At 37.6% G+C, this 24,329-nt stretch overlaps 6 protein-coding genes across 8 annotated transcripts; 2 read left to right on the forward strand and 4 right to left on the reverse strand.

Annotated features, from left to right (window-relative positions):
- Positions 1–3,575: 3,575 nt before the first annotated feature.
- LOC113282144 (pentatricopeptide repeat-containing protein PPR5 homolog, chloroplastic-like) lies at positions 3,576–7,499 on the reverse strand. 2 transcript variants are annotated; one of them, XR_003326651.1, is made up of 3 exons: positions 7,020–7,499; positions 4,916–6,348; positions 3,576–4,073 (listed from the first exon to the last, which is right to left on the reverse strand). XR_003326651.1 is itself a non-coding variant. In XM_026531095.1 (2 exons), the coding sequence occupies exons 1-2, from the start codon at positions 7,368–7,370 to the stop codon at positions 5,077–5,079; spliced, it is 1,623 nt and encodes a 540-aa protein (XP_026386880.1). In that variant the 5' UTR covers positions 7,371–7,499; the 3' UTR covers positions 4,532–5,076. The 2 variants fall into 2 exon arrangements, 1 of the variants encoding a protein (XP_026386880.1); XM_026531095.1 differs by lacking the exon at positions 3,576–4,073 and having other exon boundaries at positions 4,532–6,348.
- Positions 7,500–8,153: 654 nt separating this feature from the next.
- Positions 8,154–10,332, reverse strand: LOC113282156. 2 transcript variants are annotated; one of them, XM_026531104.1, is made up of 6 exons: positions 10,190–10,332; positions 10,004–10,099; positions 9,426–9,919; positions 9,227–9,317; positions 8,368–9,144; positions 8,154–8,292 (listed from the first exon to the last, which is right to left on the reverse strand). In XM_026531104.1, exons 2-5 carry the CDS (start codon positions 10,040–10,042, stop codon positions 8,614–8,616), a joined length of 1,155 nt encoding a protein of 384 aa, XP_026386889.1. In that variant the 5' UTR covers positions 10,043–10,099; positions 10,190–10,332; the 3' UTR covers positions 8,154–8,292; positions 8,368–8,613. The 2 variants fall into 2 exon arrangements, with proteins under 2 accessions (XP_026386889.1, XP_026386896.1); XM_026531111.1 differs by having other exon boundaries at positions 8,172–8,307.
- Positions 10,333–13,717: 3,385 nt separating this feature from the next.
- LOC113274724 (DNA-repair protein XRCC1-like) lies at positions 13,718–14,772 on the forward strand. The gene is made up of 4 exons (XM_026524142.1): positions 13,718–13,900; positions 14,057–14,263; positions 14,403–14,489; positions 14,578–14,772. The coding sequence occupies exons 1-4, from the start codon at positions 13,718–13,720 to the stop codon at positions 14,770–14,772; spliced, it is 672 nt and encodes a 223-aa protein (XP_026379927.1).
- Positions 14,773–14,825: 53 nt separating this feature from the next.
- LOC113274809 lies at positions 14,826–16,041 on the forward strand. Its single transcript, XM_026524226.1, has 4 exons — positions 14,826–15,182; positions 15,294–15,398; positions 15,492–15,608; positions 15,856–16,041. The coding sequence occupies exons 1-4, from the start codon at positions 14,826–14,828 to the stop codon at positions 16,039–16,041; spliced, it is 765 nt and encodes a 254-aa protein (XP_026380011.1).
- Positions 16,042–18,184: 2,143 nt separating this feature from the next.
- On the reverse strand, positions 18,185–19,088 carry LOC113274879. Its single transcript, XM_026524325.1, has 3 exons — positions 18,901–19,088; positions 18,635–18,802; positions 18,185–18,485 (listed from the first exon to the last, which is right to left on the reverse strand). Exons 1-3 carry the CDS (start codon positions 19,086–19,088, stop codon positions 18,185–18,187), a joined length of 657 nt encoding a protein of 218 aa, XP_026380110.1.
- LOC113326854 (protein FAR1-RELATED SEQUENCE 6-like) lies at positions 18,952–19,775 on the reverse strand. The gene is made up of 2 exons (XM_026574529.1): positions 19,668–19,775; positions 18,952–19,386 (listed from the first exon to the last, which is right to left on the reverse strand). The coding sequence occupies exons 1-2, from the start codon at positions 19,747–19,749 to the stop codon at positions 19,088–19,090; spliced, it is 381 nt and encodes a 126-aa protein (XP_026430314.1). The 5' UTR covers positions 19,750–19,775; the 3' UTR covers positions 18,952–19,087.
- Positions 19,776–24,329: the final 4,554 nt, after the last annotated feature.

Genomic DNA, 24,329 nt, shown 5'->3' on the forward strand with positions numbered 1-24,329 from the left:
ACTAGATCTAGAAAGAAAACAATGAAAAAAACAACCAAATCATGAAATCGAGCTGCTCATCATGATTTCATTTGAAAAAACAAACATAAATTCAAAAAGCATAAAAAATATTAAGGAATGGAGAAGAGGTTTATAGAAATTACCTGGGGATTTAAGATCGAAAATCTAAAATTGAAGAAAACCAACTGAAGCAGGGAGAAAACTGGATCCGAGCTGTTGAAAAAAAAAAGGAAAAGAAGAACGAAAATACTTTCTTATCCTCTATTTTTGTATGTTCATTGCAGAAAAGGTTATTTTCGGAATATGAAAACTAGGCATCATTTTACTCACACGTGGAATGGACTAGGAGATAAAATTTCTGGATCAGCGACTAAAAACATTTTATGACTGGACTAGTCATTAGACGGGTCTCTCATTCTAGGACTAACCAGTAATTCCTAGAAAAAATAAAAAGACGAGACGAGTTGGAGGAGAATAAAGAACTCCACGGTTAGCATCAAATGGTCAAACCGGATTGCATGAGCTTCTTTGATGCTTCTTATGTGAATAGTGAATACCATTGATAGACAGTTTAGCCAAACAAGCTAGGAGTATATTGTGGTGGATACTAATTAACAGGTGGTTGGGCGATGCAAAACATTGTCTCGTATACACTGTTAACTATTAGCAATCAATCAGGGGCGGAGCCAAGGGTTGAATAACCCTGGCTCTAGAGACAGATATATTTATCCTTAATCATCATTCATCAGTAAACTGATACGGAAGAAAATTAGTTAACTAATCACAGAGACAGATATATTTATCCTTACCCACTCCCAGCCCACCGTGTCACCGTAATGGTTGCAGTAAGCGTGTAACTCATCCACACCTCCGAAATGAGTCTTTTTTACTACTACTCTAGCATGTACATTAACACTGCAACAAAGACATCGAAGTAGATATGAGATAAGCATGATTCTGTGAGCACAATTAGCAACATGTTGATCAAGTGAAAGTGTTAAACTATCCACCCAAGTGAATCTCGGTCACGCAGACATTATCAGAATAACTTACACAGGACCTAAGTTTCTGTACTCTTTTTCGGGTCTTGGACGAACAAAAATAGTGCCTATAGCTGCTTCACAGACTTTGTCTTTCAGGGCTATGGGGGTTACGCGTCCATACAAGTTGTAGAAGGCAGCGCAGCAGTATTTACTCCCTGGTTCGTCAATTTTGGCCGGGGACTGTCTAGCCAATCTGGCCAGATTAGTGGCTGCTCTGTTCTGTTGAACTGTCACTTTGGATAGCTTCCCGAGCACAAAATTAACTTGATGATTGTTGTGATAACTGTCTTGTTGTTTTGGACTTCCTCTTGTGAAACGTTGTTGTACTTCCTCCTGGTAATACTCTTGTATGCCTTGAATTGTTACTTCGGATTCATCAGCAAAGTTGATGTTGGCTTGCTGCATGGTTTTTCCTCAGGTCAGTGCTAGTTGAGCTCCTCTGCTGGCTCGCTCGGTTCTGCTGATTCCATTGGAATAGTCTTTGAAGTTTCTGATGCCCACACATTTACCTGTGAAAGACATGTCAATAAGAGAGTAGTTAGTATAAGATTGGGCATCACTAGTAGCTTGGTAAAGATCTGCAGGATCAATGTGTAGGCTAATAGTGATTCCAAATTTATCAGAAGTGTGATTGTGAGGACTGTAGTTTCCAGAAGGAGAATTTGAGCTGTTTTTCCGATAGTATAGATTATTCAGGATGTGCCCTGGCTTATGGTGGATTCTGGTATGACTACGGAGGTGTTGAGTAATATCCATAGCAGTAGCACACGCTGTTGGAGTGAGTTTTCTGAAAACCCAGTCGCATCTGGCTTTCCATATGAACCAACATGTAGTGGCAAATGTTTCATTCCAACTAGCCATGTTGTTGTCAGCTTGGAACCAGTTTTTTAGCCAATCATGAAAATTATTGTACCGAGTGAAGAGATTATGATTTTGGCCAAACAGTTTTCTCCAAACATCAGAAACAGTAGGGCACTATTTTTACTGCTGCGCTACCTGGAGAGGAACAAATTTAATTACTATCTTGCATGCTTTGCAGATTCCTACAAACTCCTATGATTTGGATCACTGTAATAACACTAATGTCCTTTTGAGGGATGAACCTGGCGCTCGAGTCAGCACAGACATCATCCTAGATGTAACAGTGAGTGGGCAAACTTTATATTTGCCTACACTCTTTTTCTTATAAAAAAAAAGAAGTAAATTTTGGCCGGATCAACGGCCGGTTGTGTAATTTTCAGATCTTTCATTCTTACATCTGCTTCTTCGATCGCCATCGTTCTCTATTTGTTTCAAATTTAATCAGGTCCGATCAGATCAGATTCAGATCTTAAACAAAGAGTGGTTTGGAATACCAAGCGATTTTGGAGAGAGGGTGATTATTGGACGGCGACCAAAGAGAAGAGTCCCTATGTGATGAAAAAATGGTGACTTTATCCGTCACAGAGAATGTGCAAAAAAATGAAAAAAAAAAAAATTCTGGAAATTCGGAAACAGATCAATACAATTCATGAAATTGATCATGTATTTCGATCAAATCCAATAAATCGAACAAATTTATTGGATTCAGATCAGATTCAGATCAGAGTACATAAAAAAACCCACTGATTCGATCGGATTTCTACATCTATCTCAATGAAGAAGAAAAAAAAAACAAACTTCATTATCGTCTTTCTTTTTCTTCTGAGTTATGATTCTTCTTATTCCGATTTCTTTTTCATTTTCTTTAATCAGGATTATCGGGTTTGTTTATTACTCGAATTTTCAGTTTAAAGCATTTCACGGGAAAGAGTTGTAGAAGATGCAAAAGAAACAGCAAGTTGCATCTCCAGTTTCACGTCTAGAAGGTGTTCGACCAAAAGTCCCATAAGAAACATCAGTGACTGGCTCATGAATTACCCTAAAAATGAGCTTTAACAAACGTTTTATGTTCAACGGATTGGTGTATATAATGCTCACAGACCAACGAAACAGTGGTATGTCTCATCTGCTTCTTTGAATTAAGTTCAATTCAAAAAAGAGTGAAAATAATTTGGATTGACGAGAGAAATTAAGATGGTTTACTTAGAAGTAGCGTGGCTTCTTGGGTGCTGACTATGGGTGCCTGCAATGAATGTTTTGGGATAGTTCTGTAGTCATGTGATGGCTTGGTTGTCTGATTTGATGGTGCAAATAGTTGGTTTTTGTGTGCTGCCAAGAGATAAAAATATAGGACTGAAGTGAATGCTGGTGGGTTTGGTGGGAGTGGGAGGAAATAAGAGAAGGATACAAGAGCATGTATCTCTGCGTTTGTTTCTTCATCGGTTTTCTTCGTCGTCCCCCACTGCTACAGCAGTAATCTAGTTTATAGGGTAAGAAGGGGAAAATCCAGAAAGTTGTTCTCCAGAGTTGGAAACCCTGGCTAGACTAGAATAGACACGCGCAGCCTCATGGGTGGGCTTCTTATTGGGCCTCTCCTGGACCTTCATTTTGGAGGAAGGACCCATGGACAATCTTACGCAGACACTCTTACAAAATTTGATCCAAATTTTCTTCAAATATTGATAATTATTGAACTTACACCGTTCTTGGTTCACAGTAATTTGATTACAAGGGAAATTGACCAATTCTTAGAGTTAGAGCCAAACACCTTTATTTAATTCAGTACTGGATCAGGGGTATTTGGATTACCTCAAAAATGTCAGAGTTCTTAACACCCGTAGACAACACTTCAGTAAAACAAAAACAAGAATTTATTCGCTAAGGCTAGGGAAAATAGCCTACGGTTAGCAAAGTTGTGACATATGAAGCAAAAAAGAACCTCAGTTCTTATCTATGGCCAGATTGGTAAAAAGATTTCCAAACCGTATCTGCTAGTTCTTCATTAGCATCCAAGATAAATGAGTACTCAGGGTGAGCAAGCTTTATGGCTTTTACAACTTCAATGTCTGCATTCAGATTCTTTTCAACTTTAAGCTTCAAGGTGTTGAACCCTTGTTTCCGATACTTTGAAGCCAATTTGGCAGCTTCATCTAGAGAACGTGTTGGAATCTGCAGATACAACATTTGTTCTCTGTTTTCAGAAGACTTGTTTTGATGATATAGCAGCATTAATATGTAAGGAAAGAACTAAACTGTTATATCAATGTTAATGGTGTTCGATGCACCATCAAATAATTTCAGCAGCAGTGTACCAATACTTGTGGTAACTGCGTCAGTCAATGCCATCTCAAGTCCTGCCCTAACCTTCAAACAATCACATGGCTATATAAGAACTGCAAAATTAATTTAAGCATTTGTAATATTACTATTACTATAAACTAAGCAAAACCACTGCATAATTTTAGCGACTGCACATGAAATAACCATCCCTCTATTTCTTTCTACTTTTCAGCAATCCAACCTATAAAAGACTAGTGTCACTCTCATATATGGAGGTAGATTTCTAAGCCAAACCTTGTAAGAAGTTTAACAATCCACACCACTTTTCGGGAACTTTTAGGCTTTTAAAACATGCAATTAAGTTCTCAATCAAATATCTAAGACTACAAAGTTCATTTTGCCACTATAATCACGGTTGCATTTAGAAAATGAGTTTTCATACACAAATCTTTTATGGTGTAAGAGAATCAGCAAACTACCAAGCTTAACCACGGTGATTATGATTATAGTCAGTAAAGGTTAACCAAAAGTTTCATTCTGACTATTATTTCTTCCATATTGCATAGGACACACCAAAACCCAATCTCTGCCATGGTTTGCAGTACAACAGAGATTAACCATAAGAATCAAAAGATGAACAAAAAGAATTTCTGTTCTGTTGAACATGGTTCCAATCTTGTAATAAAACATGGATCTTGATATCAACTACGATATAGAGTTGGAATACATACCACATAAAAATCCCAAAGAAATTACACCTGCAACAGCGAACAAATTGAGGTTTGCATCTTCCAGCTTGCCAGTTGTCAACTTCATCTAATTTACAATCAGTCGTCAACGTAGTTAAAACACATAGATGCCTTATATTCAACGTTCAGAACCCCTACAACTTCTAACTGTTTCTTTGCACCAATCTGCCAGAATCAGTGGATCTACTATTAGACCCTGATCCTGACTTAATCTGTTTACTGCTAGAACCAGGCAATCTCCTATTGGATTCTGATCCTGACTTAATCTGTTTACTGCTAGAACCAGGCAATCTACTACTGGACTCTGATCTTGACTTAATCTGCTTACTGACGGAACCAGGAGATTTGTTATTCGACTCTGATCCTGAGCCAGATGACCCAAATACTCCAAGAGCCTCTAAGAAGAACGTCTTGTTGGGAACAATACCATCTTTATCCATACGCTTTAGCAATTTATCTATGAGTTCCTTTATGTTGGCTTTTGTGTATGCTTTATAAAGAAGCTTATATGTCGAAGCCTGTGGATGCAAGCCATTACTACACACATTATCTAAAAGAAGATCTGCTTCTGTGGGCAATCCATTCATACAGTAGGCATCAAGCATAGCATTAAGAGTTGAAACTGGAACTTCCTTCCCAGATTCCACCATACCGTCGAATATTTCTCTAGCCCTTGAAACACAATCACAATAGCCATAAGTGGTTATCAAACTCTCATATGTGACAAAGCTTGGTGTATAACCCATATCAGTCATCTTTTGATACATTGTTTCTGCCTTCTCTCGAAGTCTCGCCTTCCCGTAGTTTGTAATCATTGAATTGAATGTAGGCAATGTAGGTTTTTCCTTGGACCGCAGCAAGCTCTTGAAAACTTGTTCCATCTTATCAAACGACTGACGTCTACCATAAGCATCAATCAGCAAATTAAAGGTAATAATATCCGGTTTAGTTTGATTACTCTTCATACGGGAGAGGACATCTTCCATTTCTCTGATCATCTTGTTTTTCCCATATGCATCCATCACACCATTGTAAGTGTAAGTGTCTGGCGAAACAATACCCTCTTCTAGTTCTTTAAACAATGCATTTACTTGATCGACATTGCGTGCTTGGGCGAAAGCTCTCAATAGAATGTTGTATGTAACATTATTTGGATTACATCTTTCTATTCCCTTCATCTTCTCAAAGTACCCAAGGGCTTTGGCCAAAGCTTTAGGTTTATCTTTGGAGTGAAGGTGAGCTGTTATAAGTGCATTGTAGACTGAAGTGTCAGGGCGGCAACCACTATTACGCATCTCTGAGAAAAGCCACATTGCCATTCTCGTTTGGCCTTTCTTTCCCATTACAGATATCAACTTTGAATAAACACCATTATCTGCAACGTACCACCGCTGCTTCTGCATCCACCTGAAAACCTAAAAATGAAAATTGGAACCCTTAGCCAATCAAGCTTAGCTAGTTGTAAAATATACATCCATACAGAACCAATGAAGGTTATCTAGCATGCAAAAATTGCAAAACTGCAAAACATTTAAAGCTCACAACCCAGTATCAACCAAGGATGAGACAAATCAGACGGCATTTGCTGTGTAAATTCACTCAACTTTTCCCCCTATAACGCCACTTACAGCAGAGCTATTCATTTTTCACCTTATGTAGTTCACCCTTCTCAACAATTACATTTGGGCAGAATATCTGACCTCATCAAAGGGTGCTTGAGAGTTGAAAGTGTTAGCTCAATGACACACTAACAGCTCAAATTTCAACCAATTTCTTCTCAAGAGCTTAACAATGATGTTATTCTTGCACTGGCAATGATAATGACATCAGAAGCAAAAGAGAATACTGGATCATTTCCATCAAAGGGACAACAGGTAGTTGTAAGCATAGCCTAAGAGAAAATTGATTGGAAATAACTAGTCTACCATAAAAATAAAAAAAATCCCCTCTGTTGATTTTGAATGGCAGAAGAAACCCATCAATAAGAAATCTAAAAACCCTAATTCATGATTCAATGACCTCTAAAAATCCCCAATTGTTACTAAAATTAACTAAAAATTGAAAATTCAGAGAGGAGAAGCCAAACCTCAAGACATTGCAGCCATTTATCCTTCTTTCCAAGTTCTTCAAAGAGAAGAAAACAATGTTCAGTTCTAACAATCTTAACATACTTATTCAATGTAGAAATCAAAGGTTTTTGGTCATTAAAATTCCTCAAAAGAAGATAAACTAATTCTTGAGACTCTGATTTCTCACTCACTGAACCTGTTTTCCTCTTTGCTGATACACAACTGATTGTAATAAAGGGTTTTCTAATTAACCCTTGAAGAAATGGAGGTGTTGAATTAAAATCAGTAATGGTGGATTTTTTAAGTGAAAAAGTAGATGTTGTTACATTGGAGAGCTGAAGTGATAAGGTTGATATATATGAAGGCATTGAGAAATTAAGAGGGGGAATTATTTGTGGGATTTTGAGGTTAGGGTTTTAGAAATGAGAGGTTGAATTGTTAGGTAAGGTTTTGTGAGAGAAATTTGAGCATTTTCATTGTTCACAGAGAGAGTAATAGAGTAGTAGAACAGTGGCCGGGTGTGGTTAAGATGCGCCGCATAAGAAAAGGTAAAGGGCTTTTTAATAAAGTAACCACCTTTTTGAACCATATTTAAGAAACTGGCCGTTTTTTTGAATCTTTATATAAACTGGCCGATATTGACATTTTCCATCCCGTTTTTTTCAAAAAACGGATTTAGGTAGTTAACTGGCTACGTGGCAGTTAACCTGCTAGGTAAAAGACGACTTAACCCTCGTCTGAGTTCGTAACCAAACCAGTATCGAGTCAACTCAGTGACTCATTGCAACGGTCGGATTTGTAACGGTTGGATTTGTAACGGTCAGATTCAGCTTCATTTATATAAATTAGGCCCTGCAGAGAAGAACCATAGTATTTGTCATACTCAACAGATCAAAAAAATAAAAATAAATAAGACATGAGCCAAAATGAAGTAAACTCTCCAGGCAGCAGTAGCAGCAGCAAGGTAAGATTAAGATTAAAACAACCCCTAATTTCATGTTCTATCTGTGCACAGGGAATTCATGATCCAAAGGTATGTCCTTGGATTTATTCCAGGTGCAAATATATACCATGTAATGGTATAAGGCAACTATTGTGTTCAAAAGCAAAAGAAACAAACGAAAAAATGTTTTTGAAGTGTTCAATTCCAACCTGTCAGTACTTTGAATGGTTTGACGATGCCATCGATCCTGTCAAATGCAAGATGGTGAAATTACCAGTAGAGAATGGTTGTTACGCTTGCGGAGAATCTGGTCATTGCTTCAAAAACTGCCCACTGCAAAATCAAACCTGCAACAAAGATCACTGCAAATCAAAATGGAGATGAAATTTTGCAAGAATGAACACAACAAGAACATAGCATACCTCACTTGTACAGATTGTGACGGTTTTAAATGGGTCTCAGATGAAGTCTTCATTGCTGCAAAAAACAGAATTATGCATTCAAGTTTACAACTTAATGCTATATGTAAGGAACTCAACAATCTGAAAATGTAACCTGCAAATGTACTAATAAACAACCATCCACTTTTGATTCAGCATTAATTCAAGTCTACAAAAGAAAAAAATATTGTCTTCTTAAACACAAAAAATCAGAAAACGGATCTCAAATCATTTCTTCTTAGCCTTTCCATTTCCCCTTCCCTTTCCTTGTTTTATATTCTGAGATACAGATCCAATGCCAAAGAAGTTCTGATAAAGGTTATTTATTGTAGAGGGTGGAGTAGAAGATGGTGCTATAGATGGCAGACTCATAGGTGTTGTGGAAGCTGGAGTAGAAGATGGTGTTGCCAAAGGCTGACTGCCAGGCCCTGTAAAACATTCACCAACAAATGATGCCGTTCTCTTCTTCTTGTTTGACTTAGCTGCACCCCTAACTCCGGTGGTCTGACTTGGCTCTATGTTGCTGAAGGTGAAGCTTTGTGCATCACATTCAGTCCTTTGCCTCTTTGCAGTTGGATTAGATCCCACTTCACCACCAGCACATGTTCTTTTGTTGTGGTTAGTAACATTTCCACATTTCCCACACCTCCTTTTTGTCTTCTCAACACGAGGTTCATCATAACTTCTTACCCTCTTGCTCTTGGGTCTTCCTGGTTTCCTACTGTGAGGAGGGTTCAAGATCTTCTTGTTCATGTTTGGCTGCAAGAACAAATGCACTTATATTAATGTAGTTGAGAATATAAATAGGGCATATAGTTACAAATTTAAGAAGAAAAAGTACCTGGACCCATTCACTTTTATCATCTAGTGGTGCAAAAGTTGGTGCATATGTGGCCTTATAGTTCTCCACTGAATAGTAATCACTGCAGTACCTGCTCAAGCAGAGTATGTAAAGGTTAGTGCTAGATACATTTAAGGCCTAGAAATTGCATAAATAAGTTCTGAGACAAGGTACAGATTTAAAAAAAGAGAAATCTTACTTTCTCCATTGTGGCCTTATGCTATGCAATGCACTCACTGCATGCATACAGGGGAACCCCCTCAACTGCCACTGCAAACAAGAGCAAGTCTTGGCAAGTATGTTCACTGTGAACACAGAATTCTTTGGACTAGTCACCATATATAACTCTCCAGCCACACAAGGGTCAACACCATAGTCAGTCACAAATTCCAACATTTTCTTAATCAATGTAACAGCAGTAGGAACCAAATTACCATCTACCCATGATGCAGATTCAGTCCTCCTATTGTACCATGTACCCATCACTAAGTTAGCATACATTATTCCTATCATTATAATTGGTTTATTTCTCATCTTGTTGATCATATTGTTAAAAGACTCTGAAAAATTGTTGTTCATATGTTCACAACAGTGAATAGGGTTAAAAAAGGCCCTGGACCATGTAGCAGGATCTTCTCTACTGAGATAAGCACCAGCTGCAGCACTCTGTTTCACAATATTGTCAAAATGTTCCTGCACAGCCAATCAAAAACTAGCTAACTTGACTGTCAAATAGTGCATAAAACCAATAACAAAGAACTGTTGTGACTGTCAAACCTGAAAATGCTTTCTTTGTATGCTTTTGCTGCATTCCATAAAGAACTGTATAATTCAAGACCCTTGTAATCCTTCTTGAAATTTTTGTATAAATGTCTGCATTTTAACACATTGCAATTAACATATGGTCTTTATCTGATCTGACAAACAAAAGAAACAAGAAACAAAGTTAGACAAGAAAGTTACCTCCAACAGTATCTGTGGTGATGGCCAGGAAACACTATACCAACAGCTTCCAATAAACCTTTTTGCCTATCTGAAATGAAAGCCACTTTCACTGGATGTGCTAATATTGCATCCTTCAAATGCTTCAAAAAATGATCCAATTTTCCTTTGTTTCAGCTCTGCATACCATAATTCCTAACATTACTAACCCATTCTGTCCATCAAGTGCAGTTGCAGCCATCAATACTCCCCCATATTCCCCTGTTAGATGGCAGGCATCAAGCCCTATAACTCCCCTGCATGCTTTTCGCCAACCCCTCATTGCAGGTTCAAATGAGAGTGTCATGCTTTCAAAGGTGTTATTCACTGTGTCAAAAGTGAACTTAGCAACAGACCCATCATTGCATTTTGTAAACATCTTGCAGAATGCTGGTACTTCATTGTAACTTTCTTTATAGTTCCCATATAATGACTCTAAAACTAGATTCCTAGCCTTCCATGCACACTGATATGGTATATTTACTCTCTTTTCAGCTAAGAAGTCTTCCTTGATTTTATAAGGGTCTGGAACAACTTTTTTAGGCTTATTCTTCATCTGATCAAGAAAAATCCTTTACAAAATGAGGATCAGCAGATCTTCCTATTTTGGGGATCCCCTTCACACTTATGTTCCAAATTCACTTTCCTAAGAACAAAAGTCTTCTCACCCTCTTTCTTGCTAGCATACACAAACCAAGGACAATCATGTTCTGTTTTAAACCTACACTCAGCCTTAATTCTAGAGGGAGCACTTCTATCCAAAATATATTGACACTTATTAAGAACACAATAACCCCTGAGATGTTTCTTAAATGTTCCTTATTTGCAAATCTAGTTTTTACCTCCATTTTGCTAGGATCTACTGGAGTAAAAACTTCTTCTTCAGGGAAAAGATCTACATCATGCTCACCCTTCATGTACTGACCAAAATCATCATCAAAGTCATCCATGTAAGCAGGTCTTTCATCCACATCCTTACCTTCACATTCAAGATCAACATCAGTACCATATAATAAGTTACAAATTATAATAAATGAAATCAGTTATAAATGAAATATACCTTTTTCTTTGCCTTCTTTTTCTCCTTTTTCTTCTTTTCTTCTTCTTCTCTTCTTTTCTCTTCTTGTTCTTCTTCATCTGACCCATATTCAATGTCTTCATCACTGTCATATACTGGAGGAGCTTCTGGATTCTCAATTGGGTGACATTCATCTTCTTTGGTGTTTTCCAGCTGAATATTGTCCACATCTTCAACAAACTTAACTTCATTTGTAGCTTTTGACTGACAGCAACCACTGCTACTAGCCTGAGAATGTTTGGACATGGGCACATCCATGAAACTCAGCTTTCTTGATGCACCTTCAACTGATTTATCCACACTATTTAGCCTTGGGGATCTTCTAGGGGTGGTTCCCTTACTAACTGTCTTCTTCTTTGGTGTAGTCTTTGGAGTCCTGCTTCAAACCATATAATTAATAAAGTGTACTAAAAAGAAAACGAAGAAAACCGAGTAACAACGCACCAATTCAGAAAAAATGTACTATTTCTAACACTTTCAGTATATTTTTTGTGTTTCTGGGACATAGATCCACCAGTACATATTAGAAGTACTGATTAAAAATTTATGAAAACCTATCAGAGTTTACATGCAACTTCTACTTTGTGTTTCTAGCACTTAGAATTGGCAGTACATAACTATAAAACTGTAGAATAAGAATCAAAAGTGATATGCAATGTGTTTCATTTTATTTTTGATACATAGAGCCAGCAGTACATATATCAAGTACTGAGTTTTTTTCTTAATTAGGTTGTTTTTTGGCAGTACATAAGTCCAGTAGTGAATGGGTAACATTGTTTATGTGTCTATTTACCACTGTTTGTGTTTCTGGCACATAATTGGCAGTACATAACTAAAAAACTGAGACATTGTAGTGTTTATGTACTCTAAATTCATCAGTTTCTTTGTTTATGTGATAATGATCTTTGGATATGAAGTACATAAGGCCAATAGTGATTGATTGTGTTTCTGAGATGATGAATGTAGTCCATAAATGTTATACTGAAATAAAACCAATTAAATTTTGCAGGTAAGGTTGTGCCAAAATCTGTTAGGAAGTTGTATAGGTCTGGTTTCACAGCATTACATAGCCTGGTTGCCAGAATGAAGGCGAGTAAATATACTTTGAGTGAAGCCACATTGGAAAAGATAGCCGAATCTTCTTATGGACAGATGTTTTTGATGTTCTGGCACACTAAGTACTCAGAAAGTCATTGGGAAAAGTTGGAAGGTGCAGTGAAAAAGTACTTGAAGTGTTACAAAAGGGGTCGAGTCAAGAATGAGCTCACATTTGAGTTTGTTAGAAGAGGTGAAACACACATTATCACGTCGACACCAGAAAAAATGGGTGTAATGTTTGGAATGCCAAGAATGGCAGGAAGAAGAACTGATGACACCTTTTTGATGGGAGGTGGTGGATGGAGGCAGAAACCATTCTACATTAGACACTTTGGTGATAGCAACACGGTTACAAGACCAATGCTACAAGATGCCATCTTGAAACTGCTCAAGCGTACTGGAATCAAGAATTGAATCTGAAGGTGGCGAAGACAGTGATGATGACAATGATGAACAAGTACCCGATAGTGAAGATGATGAAGATATGGAGTACAGGATACCAAGAGTAGAAACTGAACAAACAATTGAAGATATGGTTAAGCTATTATGCCTGTTTATGTGTATTACTTTGTTTTTTACAACAAAAGATGCTCATAAACTCAAAGAAAAGTACTTTGGTTTAGTTGATGATCTTGAGAAGTCAAAGAATGTATCTTGGCCTGACCTGATACATAGTTTCTTAGAGAAGAAAATCAATCAGAACTACAACACTCCCGAGGACATCTGGTTGTGTCGTCTATTTGTTGGTATCGATCATCTAGTACAAGCTTTTTTTTTCCAAGTACATATTTACTCTACTGTCATTTAAGTTTCTGTATTTGATTCTATTGATGTTATTTTTGTCATAGTTGTTGTATGCGGAGCATACTCACTTGGTGAAACCAGTGACGTTACCAGATGATCGATACCTTCCAAGAGCGGCAAGGTGGAACATCAAAGAAATATCTGTTGAGTTTCTAAAGGATATGGAGGCTTCGCAATACACAGTAAGTCCCTAAGAAAAACAATACATATTACTAGGATAAGTTTTATTTCATTATGCTTCTTGTAGTTTTGGTTTAGGAAACAATGATGCACCAGTACATATCTAAAAAACTGATTAAAGTTGATGAATTTAAGTATAATTATTTATGTTTTCATAAATAATTATACTTAAATGATTTGTTTTAGGTAGGACACTATCAAAAGCAGTTTTCTGATTGACCAAAATGATGTGTGTGTGTCATATGCACTATTTATTTGAGTACATATATGTTATACTGATAAAAACTGGTTATATGTGTGTGTTATATGTACTTTTCCAGTTCTCTAAAGAATTTAAGGATGAATATACTATGTATGAAAAAGAAATGTTGAATGAAATTGCTCAAAGGCTTCCAGTTGAAGACGTGCCATTGACAGTAGATTGGCAAGAAAAGTTCGAGGATTTGGAAGTAAAGAATGAAGATTTGAGGCTGACAATTGCAGAAAAATGGTGTGAGTTACAGAGCAGGAAAGAGGACGGCCTCCCCATTGATGTGAGTATCCTAGAAGAGCTTTGAATGATATATATCACAGAGCTTACCCACCTCCACAACCAAACTCGGGAGAAGAAGAATCTAGCAGTAGCTCTGAAGAAGGGCATGATGATTTGGATGACACCGTTCCATCAGCAACTACTCCCTTGGTAACAGAGGCTGAACAGGAAATTCCAGATGATACCCAAAAAGTCGAATGAACAGGGAAATGCTACTCCAACAATGCCTGTTATGGGGGGCTCTGAAGAAAATCTCACACAGTTCGATATTGAAGTTTCACAGTTTAAAATTTGGGCTAGATCTGATTTGGAGCGAAAGGTGAAAGAGCTGCAAGAGGAAAAGAGCATGCCAGAACCATCACAGGTAAGTTATATTCTTTCTAGTATTAGTTTAGTTTGTAAAAAACTAAAACTTGTCAGTACATATCTACTATACTGAAAAAACATACAAGTACATATCTGCAATACTGATTAAAAACATATCACCTTATGTTGAATAACAGACTGAAAAGGCTGAACTCCAACAAACAGCAGCGACACAAGTTCTGGGTAATATTGAAGTGGAAATTGGTTCTCTTAGAGATAGACAGGTGAGCGAATTGAACGTTACACTAGTTAGTTCAATTTTATACTTTGTCATCCTATAAAATAATACGGTTTGGCATTGCATTTATGTAGGGTGCATCGCTTGAAGAAATGTTGCCGAATATGCAGTTTATGCCTTTGGTTTGTGAGCTGCCGAGTCTCAAAGAACTGCATACCGTGCCGATGGAGAAACTGATTGACCTGGCCATCCATGGGAAGGGTATTTATACGATGAGTACTCAAAATATCTACAAGCTGAAATTATGGGAGATCCTTATCCATCCTTAGGAATTCTTAGTCTGGAGTACCCGTCGACTGGTAGTTTACCAAGCTTGGAAAAAATGGAATCTTCTCAAATCTTCGACAAATTTTATGCTAAAGATCTGGATCCTCCATCACAAGTTTCAAGACCAACTTTTGACTTGGGTTTAGGACCAAGTGATCAAAATGGAGAAGAGGTGCAGCAGCCTGCAATTGATCTAGGTGCACCTGATCCACCTCAAATCCATCTTGCAGCTGCGCCTGCGCATAATGAAGCTCCAGTTGCTAGAGGAGCATCAGATCAAGCTCAAACGGATCCCTCGGATGAGCAAGCTCAAATCGATACTGCACCTACACTTAATGAAGCCTCTGCAATTGTTTTAGCTGCAGCTGAACAAGCTCGTTTGAAAGCTGATCTTCAGCAACCTGAACAAGAAGTATGAACATGTTATAAACCTAGTACATATATCCTTCTGATACATATAACCAGCAGTACGTATATCAATTTTTGGTCAAATAGTTCGTAGTCTGATTTGTTTCAAATGCAGGGAACAAGGAAACCTTGGGATCCCATTCCATTCAATGAAGTAGAAAGGAAGAAGAAAATGAAGAATGACAGAAAGCAACAGCCTACTAAACAATTAGAGAGTCTTGTAAGTACCTAAATATACTTCTGTTTAATGAATTTATGTTTTGTTTTAATGATGCTTTTAGCATATGTACGAATGCTGCCGATTCTCAAACATAAGTATCCAGTTTTAGATGCTGAAAAGGCAGAGGAAGCTCGACTGAAGAAGAATATGAACGCCGAAAAAGCTAATGCATATGCTGAGACTCTCCAACTTCTTTCTGAGCTACAGAAGGTAATTATAATTACCAAAAAAGTGAAAAGTAACAACTTTATCAATACTTAATGGACCACTTATGTTACATATGTTCAGTAACATGGGAAAACCCAACAGTACATATGTTATGTACTCAGTGAAACTAAAAGTACATAAGTTTTGTACTGAAAAGAATCCAACAATACATATGTTCTATTCTGTTCATTTTTTTTTGCTATTTTAGTCTCTCATTTGTTTTTGTTTTTACGTTTATGGTATATTGAAGGATAACGAACCTGGAGTTAGTCAAACATCAGAGGAAGATGACGTAACACTTGCCAAGAGACTCGAAGATAGGCTGGCTACAAAGAGTAATGAAGTCAAACCAATAGCGAAGTCGACTACATCAGTCATGGACAAGGAGAAGAAAAAGCCGACTATCTCAGCCAAGGAGAAGAAACTTACTCCATAAATCACATACACCCCTCAGAATCCAGTAACTCGGAGCCACCCGCAGAAAAGAGTTGATCCTGAGTTTGCTAGTGGCAAAGGACTGTCGGGACCTAACATGCGAAAAACAAAGTCCAGAACTGAAAACCCATTGCCCAACAGAGAAAGTTCAGAAAAAGGATGGAGAGAATGTGAGAAAGAGAAAAGATAAAGGTGATCCAAATCTGCAAGAACTTACTAAAAAAGTGAAGAATGCACGCAAGTTGTTGAGCCTAAGGAAATCTCCGTTCTATAAGGATTTGAGTTCACAACAAAGAGCGCTTCTCTCTCCTTTTTTTGACAAATCTACCTCAATGTGAGTCTCTCTTGGATAGGTCCCTTTCATTTTAACAAAACTTTATGTACTTCGTTTAGAATCAAACTTATAATTGATTTGGATTATTTGAATTTGCAGCAACAGTGCTTGGAAAGCTCCTGCTGTGATTGGTCATCACATATTATCTGCAGAGACATTTGAAGATCTGCTACATAACAGGGCTTTAGAGGGAGATCTTATAAATTACTGGCAATACCAACTGAAAAAAGCATATCATAATGAGCAACCGGTGAATGGACAGAGAAAGTACATTCCAGTACTCCACATTGATCCAACAGGCTGGGTATGTTTTCCAATTTATCTCGATAAACAACATGCATCATGTCTTTGTAAAGTGCAGTGCATATCTCTGATACTGTTTTACATTGAATCCGAATTCATGCTTATTTGTTTTATATATTGAGAATTTGAATAGCATATCTGCGAAACTAAAACGAAACAATTTTTTTTTGATGTTGTAACAAATATTATGCTTTCATATATGTGTTTTACACTATAATTTTCAGTACATATTTACTACACTGATAAATTTAATTCTTTTCAGTTTTATTTAAGTGACCCAGTACATCAAGTAGCAGCAAACACTGCTGTCTTCTTACCCATCAGGAATATGGAGGAAGGAACCAGGAAGATTATTATTCCAATGTCACACCAAAACGTGCATTGGACGCTTCTTGTGTATGAATGCGAGAAAGGCGAATTCTTCCACTACAACACTTGGGAAGCTGTATCCAAAAACGAGTGTCTCGATAATGCTAATCTTATGGCAGAATACTGCTTGTTAGCAATTAATGAACGCTTGTCGAGCCTGCGCCTTCCACTTGTACACAGAGTAAAGATGATTAGTTACCCAACACCTCAACAGGGAGACTATCCAGATTGTGCAATATATATCATGCACATCATGAAGAAAGTTGCAAAGGAGGAAGTAATTGATGGAGTGCGAATGAGCTTGGGAGACCCAGAAGAACTAAAGGACAAAATACATAATAAGAGGATCTCTTTAGCATGCGACATACTCTCAGCAACATCTCCTCCTGAGGAGAGCTGGAATATTCATGCTCCAAAAGGTTTTTAAGACAGTGCTATATGAATTAGGACTGCATAGTAGAAGTTATCATAGAGAACATATTCAGAGTTTGCTAGTTTTTTTAGACAATATCAAAGTTTAGTAATTATTCTTATTTATTTTGATAACAATTGTTCTCGAAACTATGGTGTTTGTGTTTAATCTATGTACAGTTGTTTGGCTTTATAAAAATGTTGACATGTTGGATGGTAAAAGTCCATAGTATGAAGTGTTTTGGTGTGTCTTATGTAACATAGACCAGCTATTAGATTCAATTGAAGAATATGACTCTCTAAATTTGTTAATCATGATGGGAGAGAACATGAATCTCAGAGCTGGTCTCTTTGTTTGGTGTGTCTTAATTGAACACACAGTACATAATAGTTGTGCTCAGAAAGTCTTGAACAAACTTGGAAATCAACCTGAAAAACCAATAATATTGAAAGTGGATAATGCAGTACAAAGTACCATTAAAAGAGTCTTAAATGAGCACAAAGTACCTTGTCCCAGAAAGATATCAAACAGTACATAATTTCAGCACTCTAAAAAAAGCGAACAAAAGTGTTTAAAATGATGCGCAAAACAGAATCTGCATTGTGACCAATAGAACTAATAAGGGAGAACTGAAAATCTAAAACTCATGGGTATGAAGGAATGACAGTGCACGTTGCCTTGTTGTGGTGAGTTTTCTTCTTGCAGTTGGAACAACGGACGGACTTCCTAGCTTTCCCATGCATTCTTGATACGATTTCCCTTTGGCCTACCTGGTGGAACTCGTGGATGGGGTGGAAAAATAGTATCCTCTGGCAGATACTGCTCTGGCCTGTTGTAGTTGGGGATTGGTCTGATAGCAATTGAATACAGCTGCTGAAAATTTGTAACTTTGAAGTAGTCTTCGATATAATCTACGTATCGATCACCCTTGGCAGAAATAGCTGTTGTAGCATGAGAGCATGGAAAACCATAAACACGCCATCTTTGGCAGGTGCAAGTCTTGTTCAGCAGATCAACAGTGTGAGACCTGCAGATGCGTAAAAAGCTTTTCAGCACAAATAACTTAAAAGCAGTACATATATGCAGCACTGCAAACAAATACAAAAAAAAAAACATATGATTCACTCCTACATGTATGCTATAGTAGTAAAAGTTGTTTTATGGGATAAAGCTAACCTAGGCGAATGAATCTCATACTCATACGCAGATGACTGAGTAACATTCCAAACTCGACCAATTTGAATATGTTCTTTAAGTAACGCCTCGTAGGTAGGAGTGAGCTTCTCTGGGTCCATCAAAAGACTCATTTCGCGACGTTCATTCATCAACTCCATAACGCGTAACCTATGAATGGAACAAAAAGAACACCTGTAATAAATTTTGAACAAAAAAAAATGAACCAAAAACAAAGAAAACACAACAAAAAAAACACACACACAAACCTGATCATGTCAACGAGGGCGCAGGCAGGCCTCTTGTCTTTCCGAATCCAATTATTGAAGGACTCAGCAACGCTTGATGTAGTCTGACCAAATCTACAGCCAGTGAAGAACGCGCTGGACCAATGTTCCCTAGGCATATTGCGGCAATACTCAGCAACCCCAGGCCTTCCCATTAACTCCATTTCCATTAGTGCTTCTTCATATCTTGCTGGTGTGAGAGCATAAGTTGCTTTTTGAAACAAGCCATAACTTCTTTGTACTTCTCGTCCGATTTCCTGATTGGTAAGTTTCCTTGCAAGTGGTAGTAACAATAGCCATGATGGGAAGTAGGAAAGTGTTTAGGAATAGCCCTCAACAATCCTTCATGACGATCAGACATAAAGGTGATAGGACGGTCATCAACAATGTTGCTAAGATTGCACATAAACCAATCCCAATTGTCAACATCCTCTCCTGGGACCAATGCAAAGGCTAGCGGATAAAAACCTGCAAAAAACAAACAGTACATATTATATACTGTCACTAAATATGTTGCTATATTAATAGATGTAACATATATTATGTACTGGAAAATAGACTAAGAATTTCCAGTACATAATAGACATATTGTACTCAAAAAAAGGTCTTATGCTTACATATATGAATTAGTGTGTGTTAGACACAATAACTTTTCAGTACATAAATGGTATACTCAAAAAGTTCCAACGATTAAAAGCAGTGAATAACTTGTAAACAATAACAATTAAAACGTAACAAAGAGCACTTGCCTTGATTCCCATTCAGACAAGTAGCAGCCATAAGGGTACCTCTAAATCTCCCGGTCAGAAAAGTTGCATCAACAAAAATCATTGGTCGACAAAGTCTATAACCTTCAATACAAGCGCCTATTGCAATGAATAACCTTTCAAATGTCTGAGTTGCATCGTTAAACTGAAAATCCACATAAGAGCCAGGATTTGTTTCTTTCAATGAATTCACCCACCAAACCAGATCAGAGTAAGACTTTACATCATTCCCAAAAATTTCATGGTGTGACCGTTCCAAACCATGATATGCATGGTGATATTTGATATTAACACCAGCACCAACTTTTATATAATCTTCAATTTCGCGAGGCTTGATAAGTGGGTTGTGCATCACACGATCATGAATAAGGTTGTGTACCAGCTTCTTCGATACTTTAGGACTTCTCAACTTCACACCAGCTCCACAAGTGTGCCTCCCAACATACTTTTTTATCCTAAAAACATCGCAAGTAGAATCAATAGCAACTGCATGGATCATCCAAGTGCATGGGACTTTACTGCATTTCATTGTGAACCTTTCACGATCATTCTTCACCTTTGTTACGCGATACCCAGTCTTCAAACAATACTTTTGACAGGCCAACCGAACAGCATCAACACCACCACGAAAAAGCTTGTTCGGATCATCAAAAACATTCTCCCACCCATCGGACAGAAGAGGTTTAACAATTTCTTTTCCATCAGTTTCATAACTATCTCTATCTGCCCTAATCAGTTCTGAATTGTTGTCGACGTCGCTGAATGTAGAGGAACTACATCCACCAGCAGAAAGAAAATCCACATGCAGCTCAAAGAACGCCGATTTCTTTGAAAAATGCAAGGCAGCGAGACCATGAAGTTGAAAGTCAGCAATCACAGGCACTTTGACACCATTCTCAACATAAGTGATGATAATCTCAGAAGGGTTCAAGGTTCTCCAGTTTTCACAAATAAGAAATTTCAGGTCATCAATACTAGACTTAAAAGTAACCAGGTGAGCAAAATGATGATGATTATAATAAATGTATACATAGCAGTAGGTATTTGGATTGGAACACTCTGCATCAGACATGTTTTGAACCTGAAAATGTGACAAAGATGTAACAGTATTAAAATACAGTATTTCACATACGTATTGATGGGTCAAACTAAAAAAAGTGAGACATCTATGCAAGAAACAGATTCTAAGAGCAATTTTTATGAGTATGCCATATATGTAATGCATATTCATGAACTACAAAATCAACTGCATGACAAAGAATAATTAAGAATCTAGGAGAAACAGCAGAATCGAAGCACGTAATACGGTATTTCACATACGTACTGATGGGTAAAACTAAAAAAAGTGAGAGATCTATGCAAGAAACAGAATCCAAGAGCATAAACAATGAGTATGTCATATATGTAATGCTGGATAATACGATCTGAAAGTGAAAACAAACCTGATTTTGAAAAGAAAACAGAAATATAATCAAATCGAAAGCTAAAATAAGCTAAAAACTTAACAATCTAACCAAATAACTGAATAAATACGAACAAGATTCATAAAAAACAAACAGAACACAACCGATCTCCATGATCCAAAATTCAAATCTTAAACATGATTCAAAAACTGTAGCAGAAACAATGAGTATGTCATATATGTACTGCTGGACAATACGATCTGAAAGTGAAAACAAACATGATTTTGAAAAGAAAACAGAAAGATAATCAAATCGAAAGCTAAAATAAGCTAAAAACTTAACAATCTAACCAAATAACTGAATAAATACGAACAAGATTCATAAAAAACAAAAAGAACACAACTGATCTCCATGAAACTGTAGCAGAAAGAAGAAAATAGAAAAGATTAAGCAACATACCTGTTAAAATCACTAAAGAAATCTTCAGAAACCCTAGTCCAAACGCGAGAAGAAGAAAGAGAGCAGAAACCCGGATGTGAATTCGCTGATATCTTTTTTTTAGAAACTTTGAAATAGGCTGCTTAAATATGGGATTGGAAGGGTAGTTTAGGTATTTGAAAATTTCACATGATTTGTCCCACACGTGTACATGACCTGGGATTAAAAAATTGGGTCCATTTTTATGTTTTCTTTTTATTATGGACCTCTAGTTACTGGGCTTTAGTGGGTGGACCTGCCACTAACTAGTATCACTATAATAGTACCTATTGGTAATTCAGGAAAAAAAAAACAGCCACTCATGCGAATGGGTCCCATAAACTAACTCCCGAACAAAATCCAGGGATCGCAAGGCTCATTTGTGTGAGTGGGCGGTTTTTAGATCGTCCATTTAGACATTATGTTTAGTAAGAGTCTTATTTCATACATAACAGAATTCACAACAATCAAACTCTTCGAATATTAGTTCAAAGGCGATGGGTTACATATTCGTTCCATTTCATAGATTTCGATATCGGTAAGTAAATTATATTTATTGATTATAATTTTTAGATATATAAATGGGGTGAAGGGGTATAAGTGAGATTCTGGGGTTTTGAGTGTGAGTTGCGAAAGGTTGAGCACGAGCAGCCTCACCTAAACCAAAGGAATGGCAGTACAAGTGCTACTTCAAACACATGAGAAAAGGTTTATGGTTGGTTTTAGAGAGGGAAGTTGATGAAAGAGAGATTAGAGTAATTCTAGGTTTGCAGAAAAACGCTCCGACGGATATGTTTTGGTTGATCGTTGAATAACATATTTACAGTATAATTTTCTAATCCAAAGACGGTGATATAAGAATTACTTTCCATGAGGAACACTCCTTCTGTAGTTAAAAAATAAAGATAATTGGTGTTAAGTTTTATCCTTAAATTCTTATAATATGTTAACCAACTGTTCTCTTTAGAGTTTAGAAATACAGTTGGGTACTTCCCATGTGTGTCTATACCGTCATACCAAATCCTTAATTGTTATCCTCCATTGTGTGGCTGAATCATCTCTTATGCTGATATATACTAGTATGCCATGACTAGGATGAGTCACGTGAAAGCGAGAAATATCTCAGGAATCGTGTGTGGAGTATGAGAACAGTTGAGGCTAAGCCTCAACCTCGTGTGGCTGGCTTGTGACAGTCGTTTTTGTGCTTATAGGTTTATCTGATGAGTGTGCGGAGCTTTGGGAGGTTTGACCACGCTTTGGATTAACTTTGTACAATTCAGACCTAAGTGAACATGCCTAAGAACAAGGGCTATGGGTAGTCTCTATTTAGAGACTAACTCTTTCATATGAAATTGGGCTCGTTCAAATGAACGAGTGAACACACTATGGGTAAAACGAAAATATGCACTACACGGAAGACTATCTCCCGTGAGGATTTTTTTTTGAAACCAGACGGGTGACTGTCCCCCGTTTGTATCGTAAAAAACTATCAAACGGGGGACACTCCTTCGTTGTCTTAAAAAAAAAAAAAAAAAAAAAAAACTCAAACGGGAGACTGTCCCCTGTCAATACCTAAAAAAATGTATACATGGGAGACAGTCTCCCGTTTATTGTTCTTTTTCCTGACGGGGGATAGTCCCAGTCTAGTGCTACATTCCTAACCACTCGTTCAACTGAATGAGTGTTCCAACGAGTTTGGGGGAAAAGTGGATTGAAACCTACCTATATAAGCCTCTAATTTGCTCAAATTGGTATTGCACTCCTTCATTTGAAAGAGTGGCACTACCCATAACTCTTACTATAAGAGCATGTGAATGAAGCATGTGCCTTAGGTGTAGCTCATGCTTCATCCTAGTGTCTTATACAAGTTGTATGATGATCCAGTAGAGCTCAGGCTAAATAATAGTCAGTTGTGGCATATTCGGGAGATTGAGAGCGAGCCTTCATGCCGGACAATGTCCCTTTCACGAGATCATAGAACAATTTGGCTTAAACAGCGCATCTTCCAGCCTAGTCGTGAATAGTGGTCATGTATAGAGTAGACATGACTAGTGTATCACATGTGGATGTTACTAGGAGTCTAAATACGGGCTTGGGAAAGCATACATGTTTAGTATATCGCGCGCAGATGTTACTAGGAGTCATGTACGGGGCTGGGGGGATATAACTAGTGTGTATCGTGCGGATGTTACTAAGTATCAGTCACAAGGCCCGGGGTGGACATGACCAGTATATCACTCTCGGACGCTACTAGGAATCAGTCATAAGGCACATGTGAGACTCGAGTCTCGTTCATACTCTTGGAATCAACTATGGATATGTCACGAAGGATATGAGTAGCATGATCAATGTATCTCGTGGGGATGTTATACTAGTGAGCCATGCTAAGGATTGAATCTTGAGAGACTAAGAGCTGAGTGTTATTTATGAGAAGGCGAGCATAGCCATGAGCTCATATGGCTTAGCGAAGGATTGCTCATAATAGGTTGATCCCAGTCTTGCTTATAAGAGGTTAATCAGAGCCGCTCATCGACCAAAAATCTCGGCCAAGCAAAGACCCAGACGGTTTAGGCTTTGCCACTCTAAACTTCAGATATTAGGAATTGGTGTTGGGCTTCGAACGTTGGGCTTTTGGCACGTGAACTTAAGCTTCGCCAATGTTTGCTAATTTTTGGTCGTATGGTCTAGGACACAAAATGACAAAAGCCCAATGTTTGCTAAGCCAATGTTTGCTAAGCACGTGAACTTAAGCTCCCCCCCCCCC

Source organism: Papaver somniferum, chromosome 1, assembly GCF_003573695.1.
Source record: "Papaver somniferum cultivar HN1 chromosome 1, ASM357369v1, whole genome shotgun sequence".
Classification (NCBI taxonomy): domain Eukaryota; kingdom Viridiplantae; phylum Streptophyta; class Magnoliopsida; order Ranunculales; family Papaveraceae; genus Papaver; species Papaver somniferum.

Coding starts and splice junctions, on each gene's coding strand:
- LOC113274724 (XM_026524142.1), top strand. CDS start 13,718: ATGTATGAAAAAGAAATGTTGAATGAAATTGCTCAAAGGCTTCCAGTT. Junction 13,901..14,056: donor AGGACGGCCTCCCCATTGAT/GTGAGTATCCTA, acceptor CCTTGGTAACAG/AGGCTGAACAGGAAATTCCA. Junction 14,490..14,577: donor GTTCTCTTAGAGATAGACAG/GTGAGCGAATTG, acceptor GCATTTATGTAG/GGTGCATCGCTTGAAGAAAT.
- LOC113274879 (XM_026524325.1), bottom strand. CDS start 19,088: ATGGAAATGGAGTTAATGGGAAGGCCTGGGGTTGCTGAGTATTGCCGC. Junction 18,803..18,900: donor GCCCTCGTTGACATGATCAG/GTTTGTGTGTGT, acceptor TTCCATTCATAG/GTTACGCGTTATGGAGTTGA. Junction 18,486..18,634: donor TATGAGATTCATTCGCCTAG/GTTAGCTTTATC, acceptor ACGCATCTGCAG/GTCTCACACTGTTGATCTGC.
- LOC113326854 (XM_026574529.1), bottom strand. CDS start 19,749: ATGATTTTTGTTGATGCAACTTTTCTGACCGGGAGATTTAGAGGTACC. Junction 19,387..19,667: donor TTGTCTGAATGGGAATCAAG/GCAAGTGCTCTT, acceptor TGTTTTTTGCAG/GTTTTTATCCGCTAGCCTTT.
- LOC113274809 (XM_026524226.1), top strand. CDS start 14,826: ATGGAATCTTCTCAAATCTTCGACAAATTTTATGCTAAAGATCTGGAT. Junction 15,183..15,293: donor TTCAGCAACCTGAACAAGAA/GTATGAACATGT, acceptor TTTCAAATGCAG/GGAACAAGGAAACCTTGGGA. Junction 15,399..15,491: donor CTAAACAATTAGAGAGTCTT/GTAAGTACCTAA, acceptor ATTCTCAAACAT/AAGTATCCAGTTTTAGATGC.
- LOC113282156 (XM_026531104.1), bottom strand. CDS start 10,042: ATGGAATGCAGCAAAAGCATACAAAGAAAGCATTTTCAG. Junction 9,920..10,003: donor TACAAAGAAAGCATTTTCAG/GTTTGACAGTCA, acceptor TTGGCTGTGCAG/GAACATTTTGACAATATTGT. Junction 9,145..9,226: donor ATAAAAGTGAATGGGTCCAG/GTACTTTTTCTT, acceptor TTGTTCTTGCAG/CCAAACATGAACAAGAAGAT.
- LOC113282144 (XM_026531095.1), bottom strand. CDS start 7,370: ATGCCTTCATATATATCAACCTTATCACTTCAGCTCTCCAATGTAACA. Junction 6,349..7,019: donor AATGGCTGCAATGTCTTGAG/GTTTGGCTTCTC, acceptor TTTCATTTTTAG/GTTTTCAGGTGGATGCAGAA.